At 50.3% G+C, this 13,147-nt stretch overlaps 1 protein-coding gene across 2 annotated transcripts in view; it reads right to left on the bottom strand.

Annotated features, from left to right (window-relative positions):
- Positions 1-13,147, bottom strand: part of LOC147627874 (auxin response factor 12-like) — a 106,666-nt gene that overhangs the window by 88,355 nt on the left and 5,164 nt on the right. For both annotated transcript variants that reach the window (XM_086814849.1, XM_086814847.1), the window contains exons 3-4: positions 1,771-1,880; positions 1,502-1,600 (exon numbers count right to left, since the gene is read on the bottom strand). In XM_086814849.1, the coding sequence (XP_086670975.1) occupies positions 1,502-1,600; positions 1,771-1,880 (209 nt within the window). The remainder of the gene's footprint in view (positions 1-1,501; positions 1,601-1,770; positions 1,881-13,147) is intronic.

The raw sequence follows: 13,147 nt of genomic DNA on the forward strand, positions 1-13,147 counted from the left end.
GGCTGAGGCAAGGACTACCTGGGCAGAAGAAATGGGAAAAGCAGGGATGATGGGCACCTGCAGGACCACCCCAAAGGCTGCCCCAATGGCCAATAAGCATGAGGAACACTTGGGAATCTGAGCGTAATAGGGTAACAGTTCCGGTCTTCTTCGATAGGGTCAAAGTAGTTGGTGTGGGGTAGGAAGAAAACCTTCCTTGGGCCCAAAGGGAAAGGACTGCCCTTGAGCACTTATGAGGCTGCCTCCTCTGCGTCAAAGTCTACTTCGAAGAATCCTCTCCCAAGTAGCCTTACATCTTTAAAATGGAGTGTTAACTTGGAGGGCAACGCCGCTAGTACCTAGTCACGGGCTTGGATAAGGGAGGGGTGAGAGCCAAAGATTTTTCCAATGAATGTCGTCTTGGAGTCTTTCTCAATTTCGGCGAAGAGGGTCGCAGGCTCGTCTTGTGAAAACTGGATGGTTCACCCACCTGGAGGTGATTGATTAACCATGATGCTAATTGGAAAATGACGCTGACTTGAACCTTGTTTTAGAGTATTCTGTTCTTGAGACTAAAAAGAAAAAAGGGGCACCTGAGGTGAAGCAGAGGAGGGGCAAGTGGCGGAGGAAGGGGAGGCAATGCAGGGGAAGGGCAGCGCAGAGGAGGAGTGCAAGGGGTGAGCAGGGAGGCAGCGGGCGGGGGGGGGGAGGGGGGAGGGGGGGGGCGCAGGGGGGGCAGCAAATAAGAGGGAGGAGGAAGAGGGGTGAGCAGAGAGGTGGACGGGAGGTCAGCGAACAGGAGGGAGAAGGAGGGATGAGCAGGAAGGCAGAGGGAAGGGCAGCGAAGAGGAGGGAGGCGGAGGGGTAAGCAGGAAGGGGAGGAAAGGGCAGTGAAGAGAAGGGAGGGAGGGGTGTGCGATTAGCAGGCAGGGGCAGGCGGGCGAAGGAGAGGGCAACGAAGGGTGCAGGTCAGGGGTGCAGCAGGGGAGCGCTCAGAATGGGGAGCAGTCATCGTGTGCATTTACATGCCGACCTGAGAGAGCACATTGCAGTTCAGATTGAGCCAATTTTGTTTTTTGAGATCAATATTGTTTTTTGAGATCACATTGCAGACTTTCATGAGGCTTCACGCAGTAATCTTGACTGATTCTGGGCTGCATTAGACATTTTTTGGTTTAGCCACTTGAGCTATCATTTACTGGAACAAATCTGGTGGGTTTTGAATCTCCAGAGTTGAGGAGCCAGTCTGACTTCACTCGCATTCCTAGGGTAACTACTGCAACATACTTTGGCTGCCAGGTTGGCATAGACATTACTCGTACTCAGCAGTTTGCACCTCTCTAATTGGAAGAACTTGCTCAATTCAAAGGTGTCAGCTCTTTAAGCTCTATCACTGGCATCTCTCTTACTGTCCATCTCTCTTTACATGCATGATTAGGACATAAGATTTCGACTTTTTGATCTAATTAACGTATAAGGCAAGCCAATTTATTTTTCCTTAGGAAAAATGATGGAGCTCTACATGCAAGGTGACATTGTGAAGCTGGCAAAACAGCTGTGACTGAAGGTCTCGATAATTTGGAATCTGTCCATCTACGTCCTTCCGAGTCGAAGCTGCAATCTGCATGAAAAAGAAGCCAGCATCAAATTCTCCATAACTCTTTGACCATGACAGCGTTCTAAAATCACAAAAACGATACCTGAATTTGCTAGAAAAAGGAATTCAAAGATCAGAACAAATAAACATTTGTACTGGAACAAAAACGACTAACAGAAGCATAAATCACCAACCTGCTCACAATGGCCCTGTGGGAAATAGACTATAAGACTGCCTATTGGTGGCAATGAAATACATGGTCCAGCACAAGCATGCCACAACTCTGAATTGATTCTACTCCCTCCTGCCAATATTGTAAAGTATAACTAATCTCTTCCATGCTCCAGAAAAAGCAAAAAATGAGACAAATCAACCAAGGATGAAATGCACTAGAACAGGTAGCTTTAAGAGCACACGGAAAATGAGTTGTTCACTGGTTGTCTCGATCTGAAACAATCAACTTTGACATCTTACCAACATGGTACCAATGCTGCTTGCAGAGAATGAGCATCGCTGCATACTTGTTCAACCTGTATAGCCCTTACCAGTAGTAGGTGGAAGATAAGTGATATAAACAGGATGAGATGGGATCTCAAAAGGCTGGGAGAAGACTGGAGTGCTTCCCACACTACATACATTTCATGTACTTTGTCTGCCTGCAAATGCACCATTTCTATAGCCACCATTGGAAGTAAAATGTCTTGTGCACCCACTGCACTAGTTCCAGACTCTTTGGGCACATGCAGGAAGGGCTGGACAGCAAGGAACAGGACAGGAAGCAGTGTGGGCAGCCCACAGGTCAATTGGGCAGCCCACGGAGCAAGGGACAGGTCAGGTACAGCAGCCAAGCAAAAGGCAGTCAAACTGGGCACAAATTGGGCGACTAGTTTGGGCCAGATGCGATCAATGAGCCAGATCATGCTAACGACTTGAGCTTTGCATCCTGGCACCCTACGGCCAACCCTAGAGCTGCTCAACCTGCAAAATAGAGGGGGAAAAATGGGACCAACCTTTCCCCTCATTTGGCATTTCTTAGATATTGAATTACAAAGTAGCAATCAGGCCTCTTCAGCAGAGAACAAGCCTAGGAGTGATCCAAATCTACAGTAGACCAGTGTCCAAGTCTTCCAGATCCCAACAAATAACCTACCTGAGCACAGAAGCGTCCAGGGTGAGAATAGTCAAAGCCTCAAACAGCCTATAACTTCGTCAACGCTCCCTCCACAGAGGTCAGTTCACTCACAGAACCATTCTCAGTCCATTATCATTGCACTTATTATAATCTCGCTATGCACGCAAACACATCCGAAGGTGGGGGCCCTTAGGTGGGTTGGTTGGGACCCAATTGGGTGTACCGTGTGTGGTCTCCAATCTCTCATCTCTAATCTGTTAAATCAAAGTTAATTGTACCCTTGGCCTTGGCAGGCCTTTTGTCACTGCTGGGCCATAAGAAGTTCCAGATCAACTATTGTACTTGACCAATACAGGCTCGAGAGAAGGCCTAGCAAGAAGTAATGTACCACATGGTGGCAAGAAGGACTTGGTTCGCCGCCACCACTCTACCAGCTAGGGAGAGCCTTGCAGAACTCTAGTACAAAAGCTTCTTTCGAATGCTCAGAAGAAGAGGGGCGAGCTGCTGCTCTGGAGAGATATCGATGCCCACGTGACATCCAAGATAGCGAACTGGAGCGCCCCTCGGGATCCACTGGAAAGCCTCAACTAGGTGGCAAATCGGAGTGGGTGCAGAGCCTACCCAGAAACCACACGACTTGTGCCAATTGAGCTGTGCTCTTGATGCACAACAAAAGATCTTGATCGCCTCAACGAATCTCTGGGAATTCCCCACATCTCCTGATAGGTAAGGTGCTATGTCACTTTGAGTCCAGCAGCTTCTGAGTACTGAGGGGAAGACGCAATCCCTAGAGCCCCGTCTCCTGATTTGAGAGAACTGCTTGTGGCCTCCGCGATGAATAGGAAAAGGTAAGGTGCCAGAGGATAGGCCTGCCTGACCGAGCGGGAGAGGGGGAATCTGTCGCCAACGGGCTCCCTGAATGAGAACCTGACTGTGAGAGGCTGAGTAAAGTCCTGAAACACCATGGATCCACTTCACAGGGAACCCATGCCCTCTATAAAGCTCCAATCAACCCTATCATAAGCTTTCTCAAAGTCTAGGAGTAGCACTATGAGGTCCTACTGCCGCATCTTGGCCAAAGCTATCGCCTCCAAGAAGGTGAAGATATTGTCTAGAATGCTCCGATCCTGAACAAAACCTGTATGAGTCATGGATCAAGTCATGGAAGAAAGGTTGAAGTCTGTGGATGATGGCCTTGGCCAAGATCTTGTAGGTGGTCCCAAGAAGGGTGATGGGTCTCCATTGTCAGATCTCCAATCTATCAGCACCCTCCTTAGGAATCAAGTGAATCAAACCCTTTAAAAGTCTCTCTGGCATGGCACCTGTGGTCATAATCTCATTGAAGGCAGCTCCAAGGCCGCCTTCCATGGGGTCCCAGTGGGGAAGAAAGAAAGAAATTGGAAGCCTGTTTGCACCAGGGCATTTTTCCCTAGGAAGAGCCGTCAATGCCTCTGCTAGCTCCTTTGTACTGAAGGGAGTCAATAAGAAGGACCGAAGAGCGTGGGGAACCACCACTCTCGTGTGCCGCCGGACCTTCTCACACGTGTCCATCACCTGTGGGGATAATGGGGCACCCATGAGGAGAGATTGGAAAAAATTAGTCGCAATGGCTCTCACATGGGGGGGGGGGGGGAGGGGGGTCAGAAACAATGGCTCCATCCTGGCCACGCAACTTGGGAGTACCATCTCTCCTCCTGTGGGGGCCTGCTATCTCAAAGAAGTCCCCCGTGACTCTGTTGCTAGCTTGGGTCCCAAAGGAAGCTCTGGCATGGTACCTGTACTCCACCCTCCTCTCCTCGATGGATCTAATGTCCGTATGGGTAGCAGCAAGCTGACTCTCAATCCAAGGGCTATCAGGGGAACTCTCCTGAAGCCGCTGAAGGGAAGCAAGACCGCTCCTCAGACTCCTCTCCTACTCACGAAATCCCTCATATCTGCTCTAAGCTGCCTCTTGCAAAAAGCTATTGATCTCACCAAGGCCCGTATCCAAGGTGCACGGAGCAGAGCCTAAACTAAAATCTAGTCCCACCCATATCTGTTCTATTCTATATTCTACTGCATATCTTGAGGTCCTGTATAAGGCTGTCCGGAATCTTGGAGCTTGCGTGGCTGTCCTGCCTCCAAGGGTCCTCTAAGTGTAGAATAACCAGAGCATGATCCGAAAAAGTAGTGCCCGCCAAGATGCCGTTCATGCCCCCACAACCGCAAGCCCACTCATCCACATAAAACATGTTAAGTCGAGAGAGGTTGGGGGCGGTGCTCCTCCTATCAGAACGCGAGAAGCACAGGCTCCCAGTGCTATGCCCAAACTCTGGAAGATGCCAAGGATCTTGCCCCTTGAGTGCCACGATAACTCCTCCCATGTAGAGTACTCTGCGCCTGAGACTGTGCCGTGCCTCCTCCAAGTTTGTTCTCTGCTGCCTCAATCATGTTTAAGTCTCCACCCATGCACCAAAAGTCACCCTCAAGAAGGGCCTGACGGACTGTGCTCTAGAAGATGGCTCTACATACTGCGGCGTTCGGGGCATAAACATTGAGGAAGCCCATACAATGCTCTCAAATCATAATGGTAACCCACTGTGCTCCCCAACGATTGACACCTGAGCCTATCATTGCGAGCAAGAGCTCCTCATTGATAGAAATACAAGCTCCTCCTTGCGTCTCCGAGGGGCCGAAAGAGGGAGACCAAAAAGTGTGGCTCCTGCTAGTAAAATCTTCTCATAGCGGCGGGTATGCCCTTCAGAAAGGTGGTGCTCCTGGAGGAAAAGAATGTCAATGGGTCCCCCAACTGTAGCTCTGTGAAGCTCTCCTCTGAGGAGGCCTTGCCTCTGAAAGCACTGAGGCCCCCCCCAAACCCTGAATGTTCCATGAGAATATCCACATATCAATCGCTATGGGAGGCAGAACTATCGAAATTGTCCTCCACTCGAAGAGTCTTGGGCGTGGGTTTAGATGGGAATAATCACAATCAGTCCTGGGATGAATGCACGCCAAGAGGGCGTAGATCCTGTCCTCCATGTGTTGCCACTCTGTCCGAGCGTGAGACTAGGCATCCTCCGAGCTCCATCGATCACAATGGAGGTATCTGTAAGACGGGGGGAGGGATACTGCGACGACTAAAATATGAAGGAACTCAAAAAGCAGCACCTCCAAGCTGGAGGCCACTACCTCCCCATCCTGGTCTCTATGGCCTGAGCCTCCCAACTCCATCCTAGCCAATGGCCAGAGGTGGGTGAGCACGTCGGTGATGCGAAGATCATGAAGATGATGTGAGAGCTCTACTGCTTGCCCTTTGGTGGCGGCAGCCATCAACTCTGAATCCCCACTCCATCTCTAGGGCTGCACTCAAGGGAAAGGAGAAGATCATCGTGCCACTCTGTGGCATAGAAGGTGTGGAGTGATAAAACACCACATATACTGTCTCCTCGTAAATTTCTATCCCTTCCGCTGGAAGGCATTGGAAGAAACTGTAATCCACATGCAGCCTCAAGATCTTGGGGGGCCCACCTAGCGACTCTCGTGGGGGGACCCTCACTTGGGAAGCGGCAATAGTCATCTCTTCTAGCTTTGAGAATCAATGAATCAAGCGGCGGATGGAGCTCACTAGCTGTCTCCGCTCCTGGTGGGTGCTGTCGGCATAGTTGTTTCTCGTACGCGTACGAACCTATTCGTACGTACGAGTCGTACGGTACGATACCGTACGAATTCGTACGATATCGTACGGTACGAGTTAGGTTTTTTTTTTTTGTTTTTTTTTTTTCCCCCAAAAACTTTTTTTTCCCTTGAAAAAAATTTCCAAATGCTTAAAAAAAATAGAAACCCTGCTTTACGAAGATCCCAAATGCTCGCAATACTTCGCAACTTTCGTGTCCACTCAGTATTCCATATGGGGTTGTGGAGAGACCTAAAAAATCTGGCGAGGTAGACTGGTAGTGTACACTTGATTGGTAGGATGAGAGAATCTTGCTACATCACTTGGGGATCCCTGGTATAGGTAGGCTAGACAATTAGATTCTCAAGTTATGCACAAGGGAGAACATTTGGACATGGCCATTTTGATCTAGAGAGGAGTCCCTAAACTTATCACCCTAGATGCACTCCTCGTATTTGTGCAAGGACGGTCCCTTAGTCATAAACGCTACACTGGGAGACCTTTGGTATTGCATTACCCATCCAGGTTCTTTTTTGGAGACAATTGGGAGATCCAACCGGGAGAGACACATATCCATGTACTGGTTTCTCAAGCACTGTAGACTCCTCCCCTCCCAACCTTCCCTCACATTCAAGCTTGAAGCTCCATAGCTTGTAAGTGTAAAAAATAAAAACCGTATTTTATCGTACCGTATCCCAAAATTTCATATCGTACCGAATATTCCCGTACGGTATCGTACCGTACCGTATCGTATTTTCGTACCGTGACAACTATGGCTGTCGGAGGGCGACGGGAGTGCTCTTGGAGAGGTGGAGGGCGGGGGGAGCGTGGGTTCAGAGGAAGAGGATGGGGGGGGGCGGCGGGGGGAGCTGGGGTTGCGGAGAGGAGGGAGAAGAGAGCGGCCGGGAATGATCCATCGGAGCGGGTGGGTGCTAGGGGGGCACGTTGAGGGTTCAGTGGGGCCAGTTGGCCTCACTGGAAACTAAGAACCGGAGGAGGAATCTCGATGGGGAAGCGACCGCCAAACCGGAGGGGCCAGAGGGAACCTCGCACTTACTGGAGGGGCCCCATGGCCGTCGGGTGGATGCTGCGATAAATGCTTGAAACAGTTCTCTGATAGAACCAAATCCTCGTGTACTTTGCTAACTTGGCGCACCCGGCGCTGTGCTTAGCTCTCGTAGTCAGCTAACAGCCTTGGTGCGGGCCAACGATCCACCACTCTCCATCAGCAGGGTCGTTACGACCCTGTGTTTTTCCCTCTAGACAACAAGTAGGTGGGCACGGGCACGGGCACGAACACGGGACGCACAGTGTGGACAGGCATCAGTTGAATGTGAAAAGGAAACCCATGTTGGTGGCCAGCCCAAGTGTGAAAAGGGGACAAAAAGGAACTTTAATTTATAAGGCTTAATAACCTTAGATGATTTAAAGGCTTATTATTATATTGAAAAGCATGCGTTTTGTCTATCTTTGCTTTTTAGTGTTTTTTTATTATGAAAAGCGCATAGCCTCTTTATAAAGACCAAAGGATGGCGAGCGTGAGGTGGTCGTATGGGAGATAGCCGTGTGTGGAAGTGGCCGTGTGGAGGTCGTCGTATGGATCCTCAGAGGATGGCGCTGATGTACTCATGGCTACAGGTGGCGGGTGCTGCTGCTACGCTAGAGCCAAGCAACTACTGCTGCCGCCGCCACCAGAAGCTACAGCCACCACCAGGTACAACTGCCGCCACCAGCTGCAGCCACCTCCGTCGGGTCCTGCTGCCGAAGGTTTATGTGACGCTGCTGCATGTGGGCGCTACTGCGCTTGTGTGTGGTGGTGCTGCCAGGTACTGCCGCTACCGCCACCAGCTGCCATCAGCTACAAGGCTGCTACACCGCCATCAGATATAGGGCCACCGCCACCAAGTACATCCGTCGCTGTCGGGTACTGCTACTAATGGGCGCTGCTGCGCAAGGGGCTGCTGCTGCTATGCATGGGCGCTGCTATGCATGGGGTGCTACTGCCACTACCACCATGTGCTGCTGCTACGTATGGATTACAGCCGGGTAGCAAGGGGCAGCCAAGCGGGCAATCAGCAAAACGGGGGCCAGGCAGGTGATTAGGTGGTTGAGCATGGACTACTGTCAGCAAAAATCAGACCAGGCAGGTTTCAAGTAGATGCTGCGTGTGTAGAAGCAGCCAGGCGAGCAACCTTCAGCAAAGGGATATGGTGCAGGTTCTTACAGAAGTTTCTGCAAAGAGCTTAGTCGAAGGACTGGGGGTGCTCTTCCAAGGAACCGGGGTCCATGATCAGAGCCTGGTTGATGGCGTGTCTAGAGCTATGACCGGTGCAGGAGATTAGAGATAGGCTTTTTCTCTCTCTCTCTCTCTCTCTCTCTCTCTCTCTCTCTGGGCTTTGGCACCGTGCTTGGATGGTATATCTGTCATGGAAACAGGACATTGGTTTTCGAGACTTTCGTATCGAGGAAACAAGCCTATGGTTTATGGGATACAGGTCTTTGGTTTATCGGATACAGGTCTTTGGTTTCGTGTGGAAAGCATGTCTCTGGATTCATGTGAACAGGTTCTAGTTTTCTCGAGGTTACATGCAAGCTGTGACTGTAGGAAGGACATATGGTTTGGTACAGTCCTACTGTTGTCTGGGAAAGGGTTGTGGGAATCCATGGTTGAGATGGAGAAGACCTTTTTAAGCAGGGAGGTGTCGTACAGGTGTGCCTTCTCTATAGAATGCTTTGCTGTACTAAGGGAGAGATCTTATTTGGAAAGTCCTGGGTGAAAAGCTAAAAGGGATCCTATTGGTAGAGGATTCGACAAGTTGTACTTTGTACTCAATTTTGATCAAGTAAAGAAATACCGCAAGGGGCGCCACTGCGTTTTGGGGCCAATCGGTGTCCTTGTACTATTTGTAGGAGCATTCTAGCTCCCCTGTTTGTTTTCCTTTTTCAGGTTCCCATGGGTGATGAAGTGTTTTGCGTGCAAGTGTTTGTTCCACCACATGTTACGACCCTGTGTTTTTCCCTCTGGACAACAAGCAGGTGGGCACGGGCACGGGCACGGGCACGGGACGCACAGTGTGGACAGGCATCTGTTGAATGTGAAAAGGAAACCCATGGTGGTGGCCAGCCCAAGTGTGAAAAGGGGACAAAAAGGAACTTTAATTTATAAGGCTTAATAACCTTAGATGATTTAAAGGCTTATTATTATATTGAAAAGCATGCATTTTGTCTATCTTTGCTTTTTAGCCTTTTTTATAAATGAAAAGCGCATAGCCTCTTTATAAAGGCCGAAGGATGGCGAGCATGAGGTGGTCGTATGGGAGTAGCCGTGTGTGGAAGTCGCCGTGTGGAGGTCGTCGTATGGATCCTCAGAGGATGGCGCTGATGTACTCATGGCTACAGGTGGCGGGTGGTGCTGCTGCGCAAGAGCCAAGCAACTACTGCTGCCGCCGCCACCAGAAGCTACAGCCACCACCAGGTACAACTTTCGCGGGTCCTGCTGCCACCTCTGTCGGGTGCTACTGCCGGAGGTTTATGTGACGCTGTTGCACGTGGGCGCTACTGCGCTTGTGTGTGGTGGTGCTGCCAGGTACTGCCGCTACCGCCACCAGCTGCTGCCGTTGCCATCAGGTACAGGGCTGCTGCGCCGCCATCAGGTACAGGGCCACCGCCACCAGGTACATCCGTCGCTGTCGGGTACTGCTACTAATGGACGCTGCTGCGCAAGGAGCTGGCGCTGCTGTGCATGGGCGCTGCTATGCATGGGGTGCTACTGCCGCTACCACCATGTGTTGCTGCTACGTATGGATTACAGCCAGGTAGCAAGGGGCAGCCAAGTGGGCAATCAGCAATGGGGGCCAGGCAGGTGATTAGGTGGCTGAGCATGGACTACTGTCAGCAAAAATCAAACCAGGCAGGTTTCATGTAGATGCTGCGTGTGTAGAAGCAGCCAGGCATCCAACTAAATATGTGTTACCTCCCCCAAGAGGTCTACCATACTCATCCAAGTTCAAGGCATTTCACATAATGGGGTGTCTGTTAGCTTCCTCAAGTGACCACAGAGGTATGTGAACCAATAACTTCCTCATGTATTTACAAGCCCGTAGTAGCGATCTAACCGAAGGGGAGGATGGGGGCGATGCTATGCCTCCAAAAAGATAAATCGTGGGCTATATATCCAGTCACCTACCCTAATTGGATTACACCTTGTAACCTGCTTCATGAGAAAGATGTTCAATCCCCCCCTTGCTTGGGTAGGATAATGGTTTCCCAAGCAACGCTCTGTAGACTGCCACAAGAATATCATGCCTGGTAACCACGCCTAGTCACACTAGGGGAGTCCGGTTTGTGATATGAGTCAGCCACTCCTGAGGAATAGTTGAGTCGATGTCAATGCTGAGCCTGTCTCTACCCCGGATCCCTGTCAGGTCTCTCCTGTACCTCCGGGGGTAACTATCTATGTCAATCCAATCTCCAAGGAACCCAGTGGCTGCCGAAGCCGCTCCTCTGAGGGTACCAGAACTATCTGCCTAAGGGCTAGCCTAAGGTGATCCCAAGCTCGAAGTTTCCTGGAGTTGTACGAAATAGTTCTTGTGTAGGCTTATTTGAGTGCACTTATGCCTTGTGTGGAAGCAATACTATGAGGAGCGGCACACTGAATACATCATGGATTGGTAAGCTTATTATCTTGGCTCAGTTTCAGTAAACTTTGATTAATAAGAGTATTTATTGAAACTTTGTAATTTTTCACAGAATAGGAAAGCTCATATAGAAGCTTCTCTCGCTGGGCTTAACAATAAATGGATATGGACCACTAGCTTGTTTTTACTGCTGCAAGAACAAACCTGTATGTAGAAGAATTTGTGGTGCTACAGTGTACTATTGTATGCCTGTTGACCCACATATGATGAGATTGATGATACATCAAGGGGAACATTTGCATGAGGTGCAAAGGGGCACATCAAGGCATGCATTGCAAAAGATAAGAGAACTTGTGCAAGAGAAAAATGGCAACAAATCTATCCTCAAAAGCAAGACTAAAACCGTGGACCCGCATCTTTGTGAAGATCCATTTGGTACCCTGCAAGATTAGAATCTAGAAAAAGTGGAAGAGCTTCGTGAACCAAGGATTATTTTGCCAGAACTATGTAAACCGGAAATTATTTTGTCAAAACCATTGAACAAGAAAATGGTTCCAACAGCCAAGGGCCCCCTAACTCGGGGTGCGGGCTGAAATCCGGGCCAAGAGGAAGTCCTTCCAAGGCTCACCACCGGGAAGGAGTCCTCTAACAATCAACTTGCCCTGCAGGGCACAACTCTAAATATAGCAGGGTCAATGAGGCCTAGCTCCCCTCTATGTCGTGGCTAAATGATCACTCTGCATGCCACCTTGGCCCTGGCAGGCCTCCCATTTGCTGCCAGCCCATAAGAAGTTCCGGATCAACCTGTCCCTGGCCAATACATGCTCGAGAGAAGGCCCAACACGAAGTGATGTACCACATGGTGGCAAGAAGAACCTGGTTCGCCACCACCACTCTACCTGCAAGGGAGAGTCTCGCAGAACTCCAGTATAGAAGCTTCCTTCCAAATACTCATAAGAAGAGGGGCTAGCTGCTGCTCAAGAGAGATATCAATGCCCACTTGGCATCCAAGATAGCGAACCAGAGTGCCCCTCGGGATCCATTGGAAAGCCTCAACAAGTCAGGGCGGGTGCAGAGGCTACCCACACAACTTGTGCTAGTTGATCTGTGCAATTGATACGCGACAAAAGATCTCGATCGCCTCCGCAAATCTCTGGAGATTCCCCACATCTCCTGAAAGGTAAGCTGCTGTGTCATCTGCAAACTAAGTCAAGTAGCTCCTCGAGTGCAGAGGGGGAGACACCATCCTGGAAGCCCGGTCTTTGGGCTGAGGGAAAACCTAATCTGTGTCATGGATAATACTTTGAAGAACTGGATGTAATCTCAAACTCAATGCCTTGGCGAAGATTTTATATGCAAATCCAAGTAAAAAGTGATGGGCCTCCACTTCTCGATGCTCATCACCAACTTTCCGACAATGCCCAATAGTCAGCAGCTGACTTCCACTTTCATCGCTTGCATCATTGGTCACCCTGAAACTTATGTTCCCCACATCGTTTCGACACTCTCATCACCTCGCACGTCTTCCCTTCCCAGCCCTCGTACCCAGCACCTCTACTGCCACTATTGCCCTATTGGCTCCCACCTCTTCCCTTCCCAAATCCTCTTCCCTTCCCAGCCTCCGTACCCTGCACCTCATCCTATTTCATTATTATTTTCTGCTCAAGGAAACTCCCACATCACCTCTTACCTTTCGTTTCCACCCACTACACCGATGCTTTTTGCTGCTTTTGCACTGGCTGACTGTTTCCCTTTCACCATCTCCTCTATGAATCCATCTGCCTCCGTTGCCACCGATCTCCACACCACCACCCTGTTGGCCTCATCATTCTTCTTCCCCTGCGTCCCGCGTCCGACCTCAGGTCCAGCAGGATTCCCCAGCCTCGTCCCGCCACCGCAGCAGCACCCCCTCTGCCACTACCCTACCATCACCAACTCCATACACTTGGTCATCCCCTCTACCACCCTTCCACTCCACTCCACTCCCGTTTCCATCCTAGGTCTCTATTGGCACGGCATCGTCCGGGTGGCCACCATCCTCGCTTGCAGTGGTCTCCTTCCTCTCCACCTCGGCCCTATCCTCGCCAGCAACAATTTCCGCCCCCTTTTCTACCTCACCCCCTGGCCATGGCAACCTCACCACTTCTCTG

The sequence above is a fragment of the Cibotium barometz genome, chromosome 20 (assembly GCF_041138505.1).
Source record: "Cibotium barometz isolate CiBa-2024 chromosome 20, ASM4113850v1, whole genome shotgun sequence".
Taxonomy (NCBI): Eukaryota; Viridiplantae; Streptophyta; class Polypodiopsida; order Cyatheales; family Cibotiaceae; genus Cibotium; species Cibotium barometz.